Below are 14,536 nucleotides of genomic sequence, written 5' to 3' on the forward strand. Positions count from 1 at the left end.
AATTTATTAAGACGAACGGACCACAATTTTGTGCTTACATATTAAAATTAGCAGTTTCTCACCACCCAGACCCTCAGTGATATAACTAATGTTGTTACATATAAGCACACGTAGAAAAGTATCATACAACACAGCAAGTCATTAAATCTTTGAAATTCTATTTCTACCAGCAAAGTATTAACCAAACGTGACATTTTTTAAATCAAATACCAAAACGTTAACAAAATCTCTTAATCGGTTCGATTATCGAATTAAGTAAAATTACCTAATTTCATATAAAATATAATTTTTTTCAATAACTAAATAAAATTAAAAAATTCAATAATTTAGGTAGCGTAGCTTCAAATTAATTATGTAAAGGCTCATTTTAAAGCTGCTAATATTTATATATAACAGTTGAATTTATAAAAAATGTTACTGTCAATTTTCCTAGATGTTAAATTTTGTTTTTAAAAAAGAGTTTCCGTCATAACAATTGATTTAATGCCCTTAGAGAGGTGATTTTTTTTTAAATTGAAGGTAATGTAATTTGCGACGAGATGTAATTATAAAATACTTCAAAATTTATGTGTAAAATAAAAAATAACAAGAAGTCCATAATTGAAAAAATATAAAAATTACATTTTTTCAAATGTTGGAGTAATGTCTCATTAGAATCATATAAATCTATTTTGCACCCTTCATTCAGTAACAACAAATCGAATAAGTCCTCGTACCTCAAATTCTATTAAATAGAACATGAGTTATTGATGGCTCCGCACACATACACAGACACACATGCATACAAAAATTTTTCAAAACTGATGTATTACGATGATGTTAAAGAAATCATTTTTTTCATTAAAATAAAGCTTCCTCTATAAGGAAGCAAAGCGATTCTTGTACGTGTAGTAATAACAATTCACTGGCCAATATCTCCATCCTAATTTCCAACGCGACATGATATTTTTCATATACAACTATAATCATTAATAATTTTTAATAATAAATCCATTGATTTGTCAATTAATAAGCTCAAATACGTGTATATAAGCGTACCAATATATAAACGAGAAACAAGATGTTGGTCAAAAAAGATAAAAATATATTAATAATCGAACTCGACTCGCTTATTTGAAAGTAATTTTTGAATATTGTCTCTTTCATCACAATTTATTAAGTTGCCATTCTTTTCCAATTGCTTATAGCCTTTCAAACGCAGTCATCAGCCTTTTCCTTTTGTACTTATTTTTTCATATTATTTCAATTATATAAGTGTTCATTGTTCAGTATTTTTAATAAGTGTATCATTGTTCTGGATAATGGAAAGCTTATATGTATTCTATTTACGGAATAATCGCTTCATATATGAAATATTTTACCAAGAAAACTAATAAGTATAAAAATCAGCTCCATGATAGTTACTCTAGTTTGAATAATTGTATTGTCAAAATGTGCGACCACGGATATAAGATCAACCGATATATATGTTTGCTCCTAAAGGGTAATAAATTTATTCAATATTTGTCAATAAATAATTGACGTTTTTCTTCTTACACAAGTTTAGAGAGCACGCATTTGCTTGACACAGATAATAAGACAGTTTTTTTTACATACTTCTAGAGTCCACCTGCGAACAATTTTCTATACGTTTATTCACACAAATATATTTATATAATAAATTATGAAATTAATTATTAAATCATTTTCCTAATAATAAAAGAGATATGCTCCATATTGTAAGCCTGCTTAGGTACCTTTATGGAGATTTCATTACTATTTTACAGCTCTGATATTATAGTTTTTAATGTAATTTTTAAGATACAGTGAACTACTAGATAAATGAAACTACTTTTTATGACAAAAGTATAATTGTATTTATTTATTTTAAGCAAGTTTTAAATTGTCATTTTTACTTGTTCTATTAACCAATTAATAATAATTACGTAATATTGTTTTATATAAAAACGTAAATGCATCATTTCACATTTGCACGCACGCACGCGTTCATGATCCTTAGTAGCAGGAAAGAAGCGAAAAGATTTCAAAGAAAAATAGCCGACACTGTTCACTCGCAATACGTAAGCTGGTAATTTAGTTACAAGTGAATAGATATATATACTCATTGATCTAGTGTTGAGAGCAATCAAAACAATTTATAGAAAAATATATTTAGGCCAGCTTAGCTGTATTTGTTGCTTTTTTACATGGATTAACGTTTTATTTACTGAATATGTTTTGATTGATCCTGTACAAATTTTTCCGACTACTATGTACAGAAGTGCTCGCGGTTGCCATTTAGTATACGTTATCATTATAGACACATTTTTTGAAATATGGATCAGCGTGCAGTCAAGTAGGTTAATTACTTTCAAATTGCATTATAACCGTTAGTTTATTCTCATTTTCACATATGATAATGCAAGTATCTAAATAACAACATAGAATAATTAAAAATACTTTGTAATATTAATTGGCATAAAAATGGCCGTATTATAAACATATTAGATGTTAGTATAATATTGACACAAAAAATGATGGTTCAAATTTTGAATAGCAAACGATAATCACTGGATATCTATCACTTAAACTACAAATGTTCACCTTATTGCTTTAAATTTCATAAATACGCTTCAAAATTTTATATATTCAGGAAATATGATTGATGAAAAGGAAAGGAACAATGTATGTGGCTACATGATTTTATTGACAGTTTTTTAAATACAATAAATCACTTGACGGTGCGTCGCGATAGAACAATATCAGAAGAATCATTCAGTACGTGAAACGCTTGATCAATCGTAATAAAATTTTCGGCGAGTTTACTCAGTGCCGCAGTACTTAACTCTCACCTACAAACTTTCAAATAAACAAAACACACATGCACAATACATTTTTTTCGCTGATTACGTGCTACAACATCGACAAGTAATCTATATCGTCATCGCATAAAAAAAAGAGTACTTACAGTTATACAAGAAAGGAAAATCTCGCAAATTGTAAAATGAACGAATGGCAATGCATGAAAAAAAATTAAATAGATATTGCGCGGAAGATATTCTATTTCGGTTATGTATTTGTTTTTCGTTTTTTACTTTTATCTTCCAATTCATATATAGCAATTAGTCTATAAAAAAGGACATTATCCCATTATAAATACTAGTTTATCACATCGTTGTGAAATAAATTAAATTAAATCAGCAATATACGAAGCGATCATGATACAAAATGGTTAATGATGCTAACGATCTCTAATAATATAATGATATCGATCAAAATATCAGTTTTAACGTAACTATTGATAATTCGTAGGTGACAATAAGTCTGTTACATACGTTGAACTTGTGTGTGTGTGTGTGTGTGTGCGTGTGTTGTATGTCGCGTACTAGTCGACGCGTCGGATCACAGCTGCGGATCAAAGGCGTTATGGTAATATAAAAATTTACTTTCTACGAAATTTCCTTCCTAGTTTATTTTTTCCGAACTAGCCGTGTTTTTACTTTGTTAAAAATATAACATTGAAAGTGATACGAGATACTAGAAAATACTACGTTTGCGCTCTATTAAAGTTTGGCAGCTCTCGCTGAGACTACATAGTTGAAAGGCCATTTTCGCACGAGTCGGATATGGTTAGGCTTTATAAATGCATCGCATCCCAATTCTTGTCGCCACGAGGTTAAATACTGGTTGGGTGAAGAGTATTGTCAGTCTATTAATATTTGCTATGAATATTTGCCATTGTAGGCACGATTCTTGATTTCACGTAACGCTCAAAGTAGGAAGGAATCAAAGTTGTTTTAGTAAAAACATAATAATAAATAAACAAATCACGTTCATTGGTATGTTTTGGCAAGAACTTTTTCCTTCCGCAGAGGCGATCCAACTAAAAATTCGCTCTAGTTATAAAAGTCTTGTACCTGAGTCATTTATTCTGTAATTACGTGCTAAAGCGTGATAATTTTATAAACACTAACGAATTGTATAAACTTTAAAATCTAGCTTGAGAGCGGAGCACGGAGAGATCAAGATATTCTTTGTTCGACGATACTCTTCAAATCGTGTCATTGCGCTTCTCTGCTCACATCTTACAAGAATATATAATACATGCATTGTCATTATTCGTTTGCTCTTTATTAAGCTAAGCTTGGTTTGTTTTCTAGTTTGTCTTTTTCTGGGATTTTCGCCATATTTTTTCTTTTTTTTTAAGGACGTTCTCATTGAAGTTAAAAAGTTCGCTTTTGTAAAAATGTTTGGTTAACAGCATTGTTTAGATAAAAAACTTTTTAAGATGATACATATTTATTAGGACATGATAAAACTGCATGTAAATGAGAAAAAAACCAATAAAATTATAACATGTCATAAACGTTTTCACATACTGTACTACTATATAGGTATACTGTTAGTGTGACAAGAAAATACTCGATGACTATAACTTTTGAATAAGTACCGGTATCATGTTTTTTATTATAGCATTCGATGCCTCATAATCGCTGTTATAATGTATTAGTTTTTGAAAAAAACGCTGAAAAAATTGATTTTTCAATTAACCAAAACGTACTGCAAAAATTCTCACAGCTATTCTCACACCTATTTGACGCTTGTTAAAAAGAGTAAACTTTGAAGATGAATATCTCGACTTTGAATGTTGTTACCTAATCTTGATTTCTTTCAAATGTATAGATAATAAAAAAAAAGAAAGTTATTTTCAAAGTTTGAAGGAAATCTAAAGAAAAGTAATCTTCAAGAGAACATCCTTAACAAGCGGGTACGCATGTAGATACACATATACAGTATATAGATATAAATGTATATACGCACGTGCGCGTTGGCAAATTTTCCTAGTCTTTTTCCTCACAATATATTACAAATTTGATTCACATTTATACACATACATATTATATTATGCCTTTCAAAACCATACATTTTACGATGTATGCGAGAATAATCTGTATACATAAATTTTTGTTTATATGTTTCAGAGTTAAGAAGTAACGATACTTCTAAAATCTTAACAATTTTTCATATATCTTAGGATGATTTACAGAAAATCATCGAAATATAGTCTCTCATGATAAAGTCAATCACAAAGATGACATGGTTCTATAAAATATTGAACGTAAATTACAAAAATTGTAATTAACATTAAATGATGCTATATAAATAAAAAAGTTCTTGAAAAATCGAGATTCTTAAAATCAAGAAAATGTTTTATGGCATGAGCGACAGATCGTTTTTAGTAATTATCAAGATTTTCGTTATTGAACTGTTTACGTATTTAAAAAAAAAATTTTTTTAATCAAAATCATGACATTGGCGGCTACTAGAGGAGCAACTGCCCGTTGAATCGTTAATACATCTTAAAATTGTTTCGCTTAAGAAGTGGTAAAAGGAAAGCAAATACAATTAGGAAGCAGCACACGTCTTTGCTGTTAACATTTCTCGTATTATCATATTTGAAGTGCGGCTTCGAAGTCGAAACAGTGCCATCGCTCAGTCTCTTGCACGTCCAAAGAAAAGCGCTTAGTCTACCCTCGCTAAATTTGGCACGAGGCTCTTTTCGATCCAGAGCTTACAGTTGTCGTATCCGGCTTTTGGCAAGACATCCTGATCAACAATGAGAATCCTCTTGGAAGCTTCGAACTTTTCGACCTCTCCGTGGTAGACAAAATGGCTGAAGAGCGTCTGTATGGCTGCTAGATGTCTCTTTTGCTCGGCCGTCTTCATGGGAAAGAATCCGAGAATAGCAGCTGCGTCGCTGTCGACGTCAGCAATAAGGTCGCGCGGGAAAGTCACAATGTAGAAAGGAATGTCGTTTCTGGCTGTGGCCAGCGTCATAAGAGGGCAGGTTACACGAATGTCGGAGATAAGCGTATGCAAGCCCTTGACCGTGGCGTTGTATTGGCTGTAAGGCGACAGAAAATGGATCGGTGAAGTGAGTCGGGCAGGTATCGCAGAGGAGGTTGAGTCAAGGTACTTACGCAAATGCCCTGTCGGCATCGGCCGCAGTGCCAAGCAGCGAGTCCAGGAAGGCTCTGATGACTGTGGTATTGGGGTAGGTAGCGTTATAGTTGAAGTCGTCAGGCAGCTGTCCGGACTGAGCAGTCGTGCCCATTACGATCTTGGGCAAAGGCAGTCTGTTGTCGCCGTTGTTCTGGGCAAAGATACTACCGATGTGGTGCTGAATGACGACTTCGTCCTTAATGAGCCAGTGGTGTTTCCTGCTGGTGAGCTCGCTGATCTTGGGTAGACCGTCGTTGGGCAAGAACCAGGCGGGTGGCACCATTCCCATCAGCTCCCGGGCGTCAAGGTTCTTGAGGCAGGCCGCGTCTCTGCACCTACGGGTATGAGCAGCAGCACGGTGAGTGAGGTCGAGCAGAGCGGAGCAGGAGACTGCAGTTAGTAGCGGCACGTACTTGGTGATGTCGAGGAACACGCCGTTGTCCTTCTCGGCCTCGACGCGCTCAAGCGTGGGGAAGCTGATGCTACCGCTGGAAATCCAGGCGCGCTGGAACAGCGGCTCATCGGGCCTACGAGCGCCGACCAGGGCGGTGACGAGGGTACCGCCGGCGCGGTGGCCCCACACGGTCACCTTGTCCTTATCGCCGCCGAAGTGATGGATGTTGAGCGCCACCCACTTGAGCACGCTCTTGATGTCGTGCAGACCGTAGTTACCCGAGGTGGCCGGGTGCACGGTGCGCGACAGCGGTTCGAGGGCGAGGAAGCCGAACACGTCCAGCCTGCGTAGCAGAGGCGATACTGGAGTCGGATGCGAGGACAGGGGAATCGCACGGGGGTCGCTTGAGGATCACTCACCTGAAGTTGGGCCGCACGAAGACCATGTCGCGGACGCGCGCCAGCTTGCCGGAGGGCAGCATGATGCCGGGCGAGGGCCCGCTAAGACTGTCGGCACCGATCATGACGACCACGCTGAGCGGCCGCTCGTAGGTAACCTGCGGCGTGTAGATGTCGAGGTAGAGGCAGTCCTCATGGCCGCTGAGGCTACCGTCGCGGCGACGCTGCCAGCACGGCTGCGAGCTGTTGTGCGCCAGCAGAGTGCCGTTCCAGCAGCGGTCAATCTTGTCGAGCGGCTCCGGCGGCGCCCAGCGCCGCTCGCCCAGCGGCGGCATCGCGTAGGGCACACCGCGGAACACGAAGGCGCCCTCCTCAAGCAGACCCTGCACCGGGCCGCACGAGGCCTGCGTGAGCACCTTGCCGTCCTTGACTGGCTGGGCGATCACCCGGCGCGGGCCTAGGCTGGCCACGCATACGATGACCAGCAGCAGCAGCAGCACCGCCGCAGCCCCGGCTAGGCAGAGGACAGGGGGCTCGGTGAGGACGGGCGCTGAGCGAGAGCGGCGCGCTACTCACCGGTGTAGAGCAGGTTGCGCCGGGCGGCCACGACGCAGAGCGCCAGCGCGTGCGGCTTGGCGAGCGGGCCGCTGTCGGCCGTCTCCACGTCCAGGCGCACCGTCTCCATGCCGTCCTCGCCGACGGTGTTGGCCTTCTCGTCGTCCGCCGCCTCGGCACTCGCCGCGCCGGGGCCCGCTTGGCTCAGCTCCGTGTCGTTCTCCTGCAAATCGGCCCGAGTGAGTGACGGCCAAGGCGAGCGCGGCTCGGTGCCGGCTCCGCGCGCGAACGGCTCACCTTCCTCTTCAGGGTGAATACTCTGCCGACGTTGACCAGCGGCAGGCGGATGGCCTCGAGGATGCGGCCGCCGCGGGCCGCGGCGCCGGGCGGTTCTTTGACTGGCGTGCCGCCGTTGGCGGCCTTGTCGCCGGCCGAATCGAGGTTGGTGGCGGTGGCGGCGGCGGCCCCCCCCTTGGCCGCCTCACCGTCCGCGTTCTCGCCAAGCTGGCTCTCGTCCTCCTGCAAAACGACCGGCGGTCAGTACTGTCGAAGCGAAGCACCGAGGATGTTCTGCGTCCGCGGCGCGTGCCCGACTTGGCCGGTCGCCAGAAGCCACGCGGAGGGTACCCGACCACCTCGCTCGTGAGCGCGCAGCGCCCTTCACCGACAGCCAGCGAGGGGTCGAGATCGGTGCTACGCAAGACGCGGGCTGTTTCCAGCGACGGCCCGCCAAAACTCGAGAGCTTCGAGTCGCAGAACAGCGTCTCCGAAAGAGCCGTTGCAAGTCCTCCTGCGCAACCAGAGTCGAGCGCGGACAGGCGGCCGGAGAGCTCGGGCAATAGAGCCTTCCACGCCCGCCCTGCAAACTCGAGCAACAGCAGCAGCAGTGCTGTCGAGCAGGCCCTTTTGTCGCTCTCAGCGGCAGGCGACAGCGCCGGGAGCGGAACGGCGGCGCGGCGGACAGCCTTGCGGCGCTCCGAGCTGTCAGGCGCGAGGGAAAGCGAGCGCTCGCGATTACTAGAGCGAGGCGCGCCAGCTCTGCCACGCTTTGTCGCGCGCTAGTCCAACAATGAGATTGTCGGGCTGGTGCGTCTACCTGCCTCTTCTCGCCCTCGCCCGGCCTCGGAGCGACATTAACGGCGCTTCCCGCGCTCGGACGGACGCCGCGACTGGGCCAGCGAGGCGCGCGAAGAGCCCAGTCGCAAGACAGGACTTCTGGGCGCTCGCTTCCAGCGTACTGACCTTGCAGGGCTCCTTGCTCCTGGAGCGGCAGAAACCGGGCATCTTGATGGCGCCGATGGGGATCTTGCGCTTGGGCTTGCGCTCCTCGGCCTCGAGGTCCGTCTGAGGCGCGGCCGCCGAGTGCTTGCTGTTCTCCGCGTTGAGCATCTTCTCGCGCTCCTCCTCGGCGATCTCCTTCTTGTCCTGCGTGTCCCGCTGCTCGGCCGGCGCCGGCTGCTGCTCGGCGACCTCCTTCTTCTCCTGCTCTGTTTCACTCATCCTCGGGCCTGCAACATCGCAGCACATTCAGTCGACCTGCGGCTTGGCCGCAGCTTCTAGACTCTCCTACACGGCCGACCAATTGCTTGGAATCAAAGGCTTGCGCACGCTGCCGTCAAAAGAGAGTGAAAGAGGCAATTCAGCGCTCCGGCCCATTCACGCCGAATATTTCGTCGGCCGGTACGCTATCTCTCCTTAGCTCCGTTTATTGGTAATTGTCCGCATTCACACTGCACCGCCGAGATTAATTACGCCTGAGCGGCCCGAGTCACCGTTATGGAACGCCAGCGCGCGCCCCTACGACCAGCTGGCCGTGAAAACCCGGGGACAATCTCAAGCAGATGCACGGTAGGACACGAGTTTTTCCGACTCGAGCTCTGGCCGGCTGCTCCTTTGTCGAACAACGCGATACACTACGAGCTTTTCTCCCTCGCGCTCTCTCTTTTTGTCCGTCGGAAATCATAAAGTTAGCATCGTGCCGCCGCTGCTGCTGCACTCGAATAAAAGGTTATTCACCGGCGGATACGCGAACACGAGCGTAAAAATACAGCGCAGCCTGTTTATTTGTGCGAGTGTGCAGGCTGTAGCCAAGCAGCAGCATCAACACCCGAGAGAGTAACTAAAAATCAGTCGATAAATAAACAAAAGGACAGAGAAAGATAGGGGGGGGGGGGGAGAGATAGAGGAAAGCACAGAAGGGCAACAATATGTTTCCGGAGTAATCACCTTGTTATCTTTGGCTTTTTATAATTCACTCTGTTCTTGTTCTTAGCGGGATCAATCGCCACGCGCTGGGCGCGAACAAAATCGATCGTCTCCCAACTTAATTAGCGTCCATGTGAGGGAGAACGAGCTCGAATACCGTTGGCTGCGCGCGCAAGAGGGAAACTTGCTGATCCTCTCCTTTGAAAAGTGCACACGGTTGTTTCGACAGGTAGTTCGAGAATTTTCAGAAAAGACGAGCGCTACGCGACGGTTGCGCGCACGACAGAGACGCGAGAGGGGAACAAAGAGACGCTAGACGAGAATTTTTCGCAGGGATGCTGCGCAACGAACTAACGACGCTTAGCTATAAACAAGGCTTGAGCGCGCGAAGCGAAGCCGCTCTCTCTCTCTCTCTCTTTTCTTTCTCCCTTCTTTGTGTGTGTGTGTGTGTGCGACGCGCGCACAGCGTCTCTCTCTTTGGCTAAAAAATACGTTATGCCTGAAAGGCTTCTTTTCTTCGCTCTTCGTCGTCTTCGTCGCCGTCGTCACCGTTATTGTTACCTCGCCTATCTTCTCTTTTTGTCCTCTCTCTCAGTCCAACAAATATCATATCCGAGAGTATCACGCAGAGATTCATAAAAAATTACCTTCGATAAATACGGAGCAATGATTCTTCGTGTACTACGGGTTTTGCCTGTATTGTAGATAGAATAAAAAAAACAACAAAATCGTAGAATATACGCACACGCGACGCGCAAAATCCGCGAGTTAGAGAGCACAGGACTAAGATAGCGTAGGGTAGCTTTGATAAGCAGAACAAGCGAGCGAGTGATCTCTCGTACGCAAACTCACAGAACTGACTGCTGCTGACTGCCGGCTGCCTCGTTGCTACAGTGCGCTGTACACCGGTACAATATATGCTCGACGATTTCGACTATCTCTCTGTCTCTTTCTTCTCCCGTTGAGAACGGCAGTAAGAACAACCCAAGTTCTAGCAGCTAGCGGCATCTGTTTGGCAAACGCGCCATCAATGTATCAACTATCAATGCCGTGTCTCCACTCTCCAATCTATGGAGAGTGTATACGTCTCCATGCTCCAATGTCCATCATTTTCGAAACTTGTTTTGCTACCTCGGCCACTAGCGACATCTGCGCGCTTGTCTTCTTAACTTTTCCCTGTTCCTGTATTGAACAATTGACAATCACTAAGGCCCTCGCCACATATGCGCATACGCGCGCGTACGAGGGCGTACAAACGCGTATAAATCGCTAAAAATTTTGATAGTGCCAACAACAGAAAGTTACTATTATTCCTCGCATGCCCCAAACGAACACACTTACTCCCGAAACAAACGTATCATAACGCTATGTCATTGGAGGTTATGGTACGTTTGTTTCGGGAGTAAGTGTGTTCGTTTGGGGCATGCGAGGAATAATAGTAACTTTCTGTTGTTGGCACTATCAAAATTTTTAGCGATTTGTACGCGATTGTGCGCCCTCGTACGCGCGCGTATGCGCATATGGCCCCGGTCCCATAGCTACGTATGAATGTGGACAGATACGGACGCGAATCGCAACTCTAGTAACATCACTAAAAATATCTAGTTCGATTATTTAGTACCAACACTACCGGTAGTGAGCAAAAGTAACTGTTGTTTAAAATTGTAGCGCCCAACGTACCACATTTAATGAACGCTTATCTAATCTTTACATTATTGCAGTCTATAAGATGGCAAATGATAGAGAAATGATAGACTTTCAATTACAATTAGTGGAATTAGGCCTTAATTTTATGGAAGTACTTGAATATATGAGAAGAAGAAGAAAATATATATAAATGATATGTATTAATCATCCCAAAAGCTTTTTTTACATTAGCATACTAATCAATAAGCAATATTCATGAGAATTTGAAAAGTAAATTGTAGACCTGATATTTGAACATTAAATGTGGTACGTTCGGCGCTACAGTTTTAAACAACAGTTACTTTTGCTCACTACCGGTAGTGTTGGTACTAAATAATCGAACTAGATATTTTTAGTGATGTTACTACAGTTGCGATTTGCGTCCTTATCCGTCCGCATCCGTACGTATATGTACACCCAACGTGGATTGAATCGCGACCCCCCCCCAGTTAGGTTGGTATGAGAATTCCGTCGTTGCATCGGAACGAAGAAACCGCGGGAAAATTCAAAAATGAAAATTCGTTTTAAGATACGATAAAAAGCTAAAACGTTACTAATTTGTTTTTAGGTTTAAAATTAATTGTTTGCCGAACAATGAATTTAGATGCATGATTATTTGATTTTAGGTTTTAATTATATAATTTAAGAACGAGCGTTATACTATGGCCGATCTGAAAACCACCGTTACCGACTGAAAGTAGCAGTCAAAATCAAAGCTCGAATAGCAGACCTGAAAAAGCCTGTTTACACGTGTATATGTCTATTTTAAATGTTTCTTCCGAGTTTCTTATGCTTTTACCTGCTTTTGCTTCAGCAAGGATTTATCGTTATGCTGGCATTTAGATAAGTTATTATTTATTTATTTATTTACTATCTACAATAGAATTTTCCCGCGGTTTCTTCGTTCCGATGCAACGACGGAATTCTTATACCAACCTAACTGGGGGGGTCGCGATTCAATCCACGTTGGGTGTACACCCAACGTGAATTGAATCGCGACCCCCCCAGTTAGGTTGGTATGAGACTATGAGTGCTACTTTCAGTCCGTAACGGTGGTTTTCAGATCGGTCATAGTATAACGCTCGTTCTTAAATTATATAATTAAAACCTAAAATCAAATAATCATGCATCTAAATTCATTGTTCGGCAAACAATTAATTTTAAACCTAAAAACAAATTAGTAACGTTTTAGCTTTTTATCGTATCTTAAAACGAATTTTCATTTTTGAATTTTCCCGCGGTTTCTTCGTTCAATGCAACGACGGAATTCTCATACCAACCTAACTGGGGGGGTCGCGATTCAATCCACGTTGGGTGTACATACATACATACCTATGGGACCGGGGCCTAAAAGTATTTAGTTGCATCTTATAATGCCACTTTAGATAAAAAAGTTACTATGTTATTTTGACTTGAATGATTAAAACGAACATATCACTTTAATTGAAGATGCGACTAATATGACCCTCTAAAATTAATAAAATGACTACTAATTATTTTGCAAATCAATTTTAAGATCAATTTCAGTGTAAGTAGTCATTTTATTAATTTTAGAGGGTTGTATTAGATTATAAGAACTTAGTAATCTTTTTATATAAGGTGGCATTACAGGATATAACTACTTTTAGTATTTAATATTTACGCGGTTGTACCCGTCTCAATATCGAAATTAATTTTTATTGATGAAACGAAACAATATGTAGGTTAAATTGGAACTTTCACTTATAGAATCACACAACTAACAGAATTAAAAGAAAAGTCTAACTATTGTGGTTATGATCCTCGATTTTAAACTTGGCGGCGGATGTAATTCGCGGCCTGCGAAGTTCAAAATCCGAATTTTTTTTGACGATTGAGCATCGATCGCATCCAACAAGCATTTTTCTGGCAAGTTGCGAGGATATAAAATACCGAAACAAGGTCTTAACCGAACCTCGTTTGGTGTTATAGATGCTCAATCGTCAAATAGTACATTATTAATCAAGGAAATGAAAGTATTGGCAAATCGTCCATATTGATACCCAAGGCGAAGCCGAGAGGGTTAAATATTTTCTAGGGGCTAACCATTTTCACTCCCAGGGTTAATTTACTTTTTTTTACTACATCAAGTAAAATGCGTGTTGCGAAATACCTGACATCCGGGTTTCAAGACACACTTTATGAAGTCGCTGCCCTTCCTCTATTCAGTTAAGTAGCGATTTCAGCCGCTGATAATAATTATAAATTTGTTTTCTTAATAATTGTAATCTATATTGTTTTTACCGATCAAATTGAAAGTTTTTATTACCATTTATTCTTCAAGAAAAAATTTAGATTAATCGAAGTAATTTTGTAAATTATTTAGTTATTTGATTGTACCATTAGAGGTTTTCTATATAAGAAGTCATCGGATGTCGGACAACGAATATATCGAATGTGTGCTAAGATTATCAAGTTAAAAAATAAATTGTTTGTTTTACATGTGGATGTAGCGATGATTGCGCAGAAAACGAGCAATAATAAAAAATATAAATTTATTATATTAAAATTATTAGTACAGTAATGTATCACTTGACTTTCTTTTTTTACCATGGTAAATGTTTGATGGCCAATATCCGAAGTTTGATGTTTCCTTTTGTAGAAAGTCCCTTAGACTTTACACGTTTGGGCTCGTCGTGCGTTCGTTTCTCACATAAACGTATACGTCTAAACGCATAACACGTTGGCAGTAACACGTTTTATCTTAAAGATTATCTTCTCGATTTAGATTACTTTACTACACTATATTGCACGTACAGTACTGAAGCTACTTCAATGTATATGAGTCGGATGGGTGTTCATATATTGAACGCACGTAGTACAAATAGGTGAAGTGAGGATAAAGGTGGGAATCAACTGTTTGTTTTATATATAAGACAAGATATGCGAGTAAACGAATAAATATATTATCTTTTCTTGCATATGTGTGCATGCTCGCATGCGCGCGCACGTGTCTGTGTGTGTTTATAAACTTACACTATAGAAATGAAATTTCTTCTCTTCATGAGTAACTTTTGATAAGGTAAAACTCCAATATACGGGTAGGCTGCCAAACTTCGAAATGGTTTAAAAATTATTATTTTTTTAACTGCATCAGGTACATAGAAAATATAATGTTAATTGCTAATATACAAAACACTTATATTCTGTCGAACGTTGAATCAAATAGTTCAAAATTGGTGGTTCATAGTAACAATTAAAATTAGTTTCTATGCATTTGGATACGTATAAAAAAATAGTGATTTGGAAATTATCTTATTTTTTAGCATACTCGCATGAAAATTAATCTTTCTAAAAA

General features: G+C 41.5%; 1 protein-coding gene across 4 annotated transcripts; it reads right to left on the reverse strand.

The window, feature by feature from the left end:
• Positions 1-2,646: 2,646 nt before the first annotated feature.
• On the reverse strand, positions 2,647-10,775 carry LOC131668493 (neurotactin). 4 transcript variants are annotated; one of them, XM_058942713.1, is made up of 9 exons: positions 10,387-10,405; positions 10,182-10,228; positions 8,572-8,837; positions 7,627-7,848; positions 7,351-7,552; positions 6,796-7,288; positions 6,396-6,719; positions 5,961-6,317; positions 2,647-5,884 (listed from the first exon to the last, which is right to left on the reverse strand). In XM_058942713.1, the coding sequence occupies exons 3-9, from the start codon at positions 8,827-8,829 to the stop codon at positions 5,503-5,505; spliced, it is 2,238 nt and encodes a 745-aa protein (XP_058798696.1). In that variant the 5' UTR covers positions 8,830-8,837; positions 10,182-10,228; positions 10,387-10,405; the 3' UTR covers positions 2,647-5,502. The 4 variants fall into 4 exon arrangements, with proteins under 4 accessions (XP_058798696.1, XP_058798695.1, XP_058798694.1 ...); XM_058942712.1 differs by lacking the exon at positions 10,182-10,228 and having other exon boundaries at positions 10,387-10,775; XM_058942711.1 differs by lacking the exon at positions 10,387-10,405 and having other exon boundaries at positions 10,182-10,380.
• Between the last annotated feature and the right edge of the window lie 3,761 nt (positions 10,776-14,536).

The sequence above is a fragment of the Phymastichus coffea genome, unplaced genomic scaffold (genome assembly GCF_024137745.1).
Source record: "Phymastichus coffea isolate CEN01 unplaced genomic scaffold, Cenicafe_Pcof_1.1 PCOF00078, whole genome shotgun sequence".
NCBI lineage: Eukaryota > Metazoa > Arthropoda > Insecta > Hymenoptera > Eulophidae > Phymastichus > Phymastichus coffea.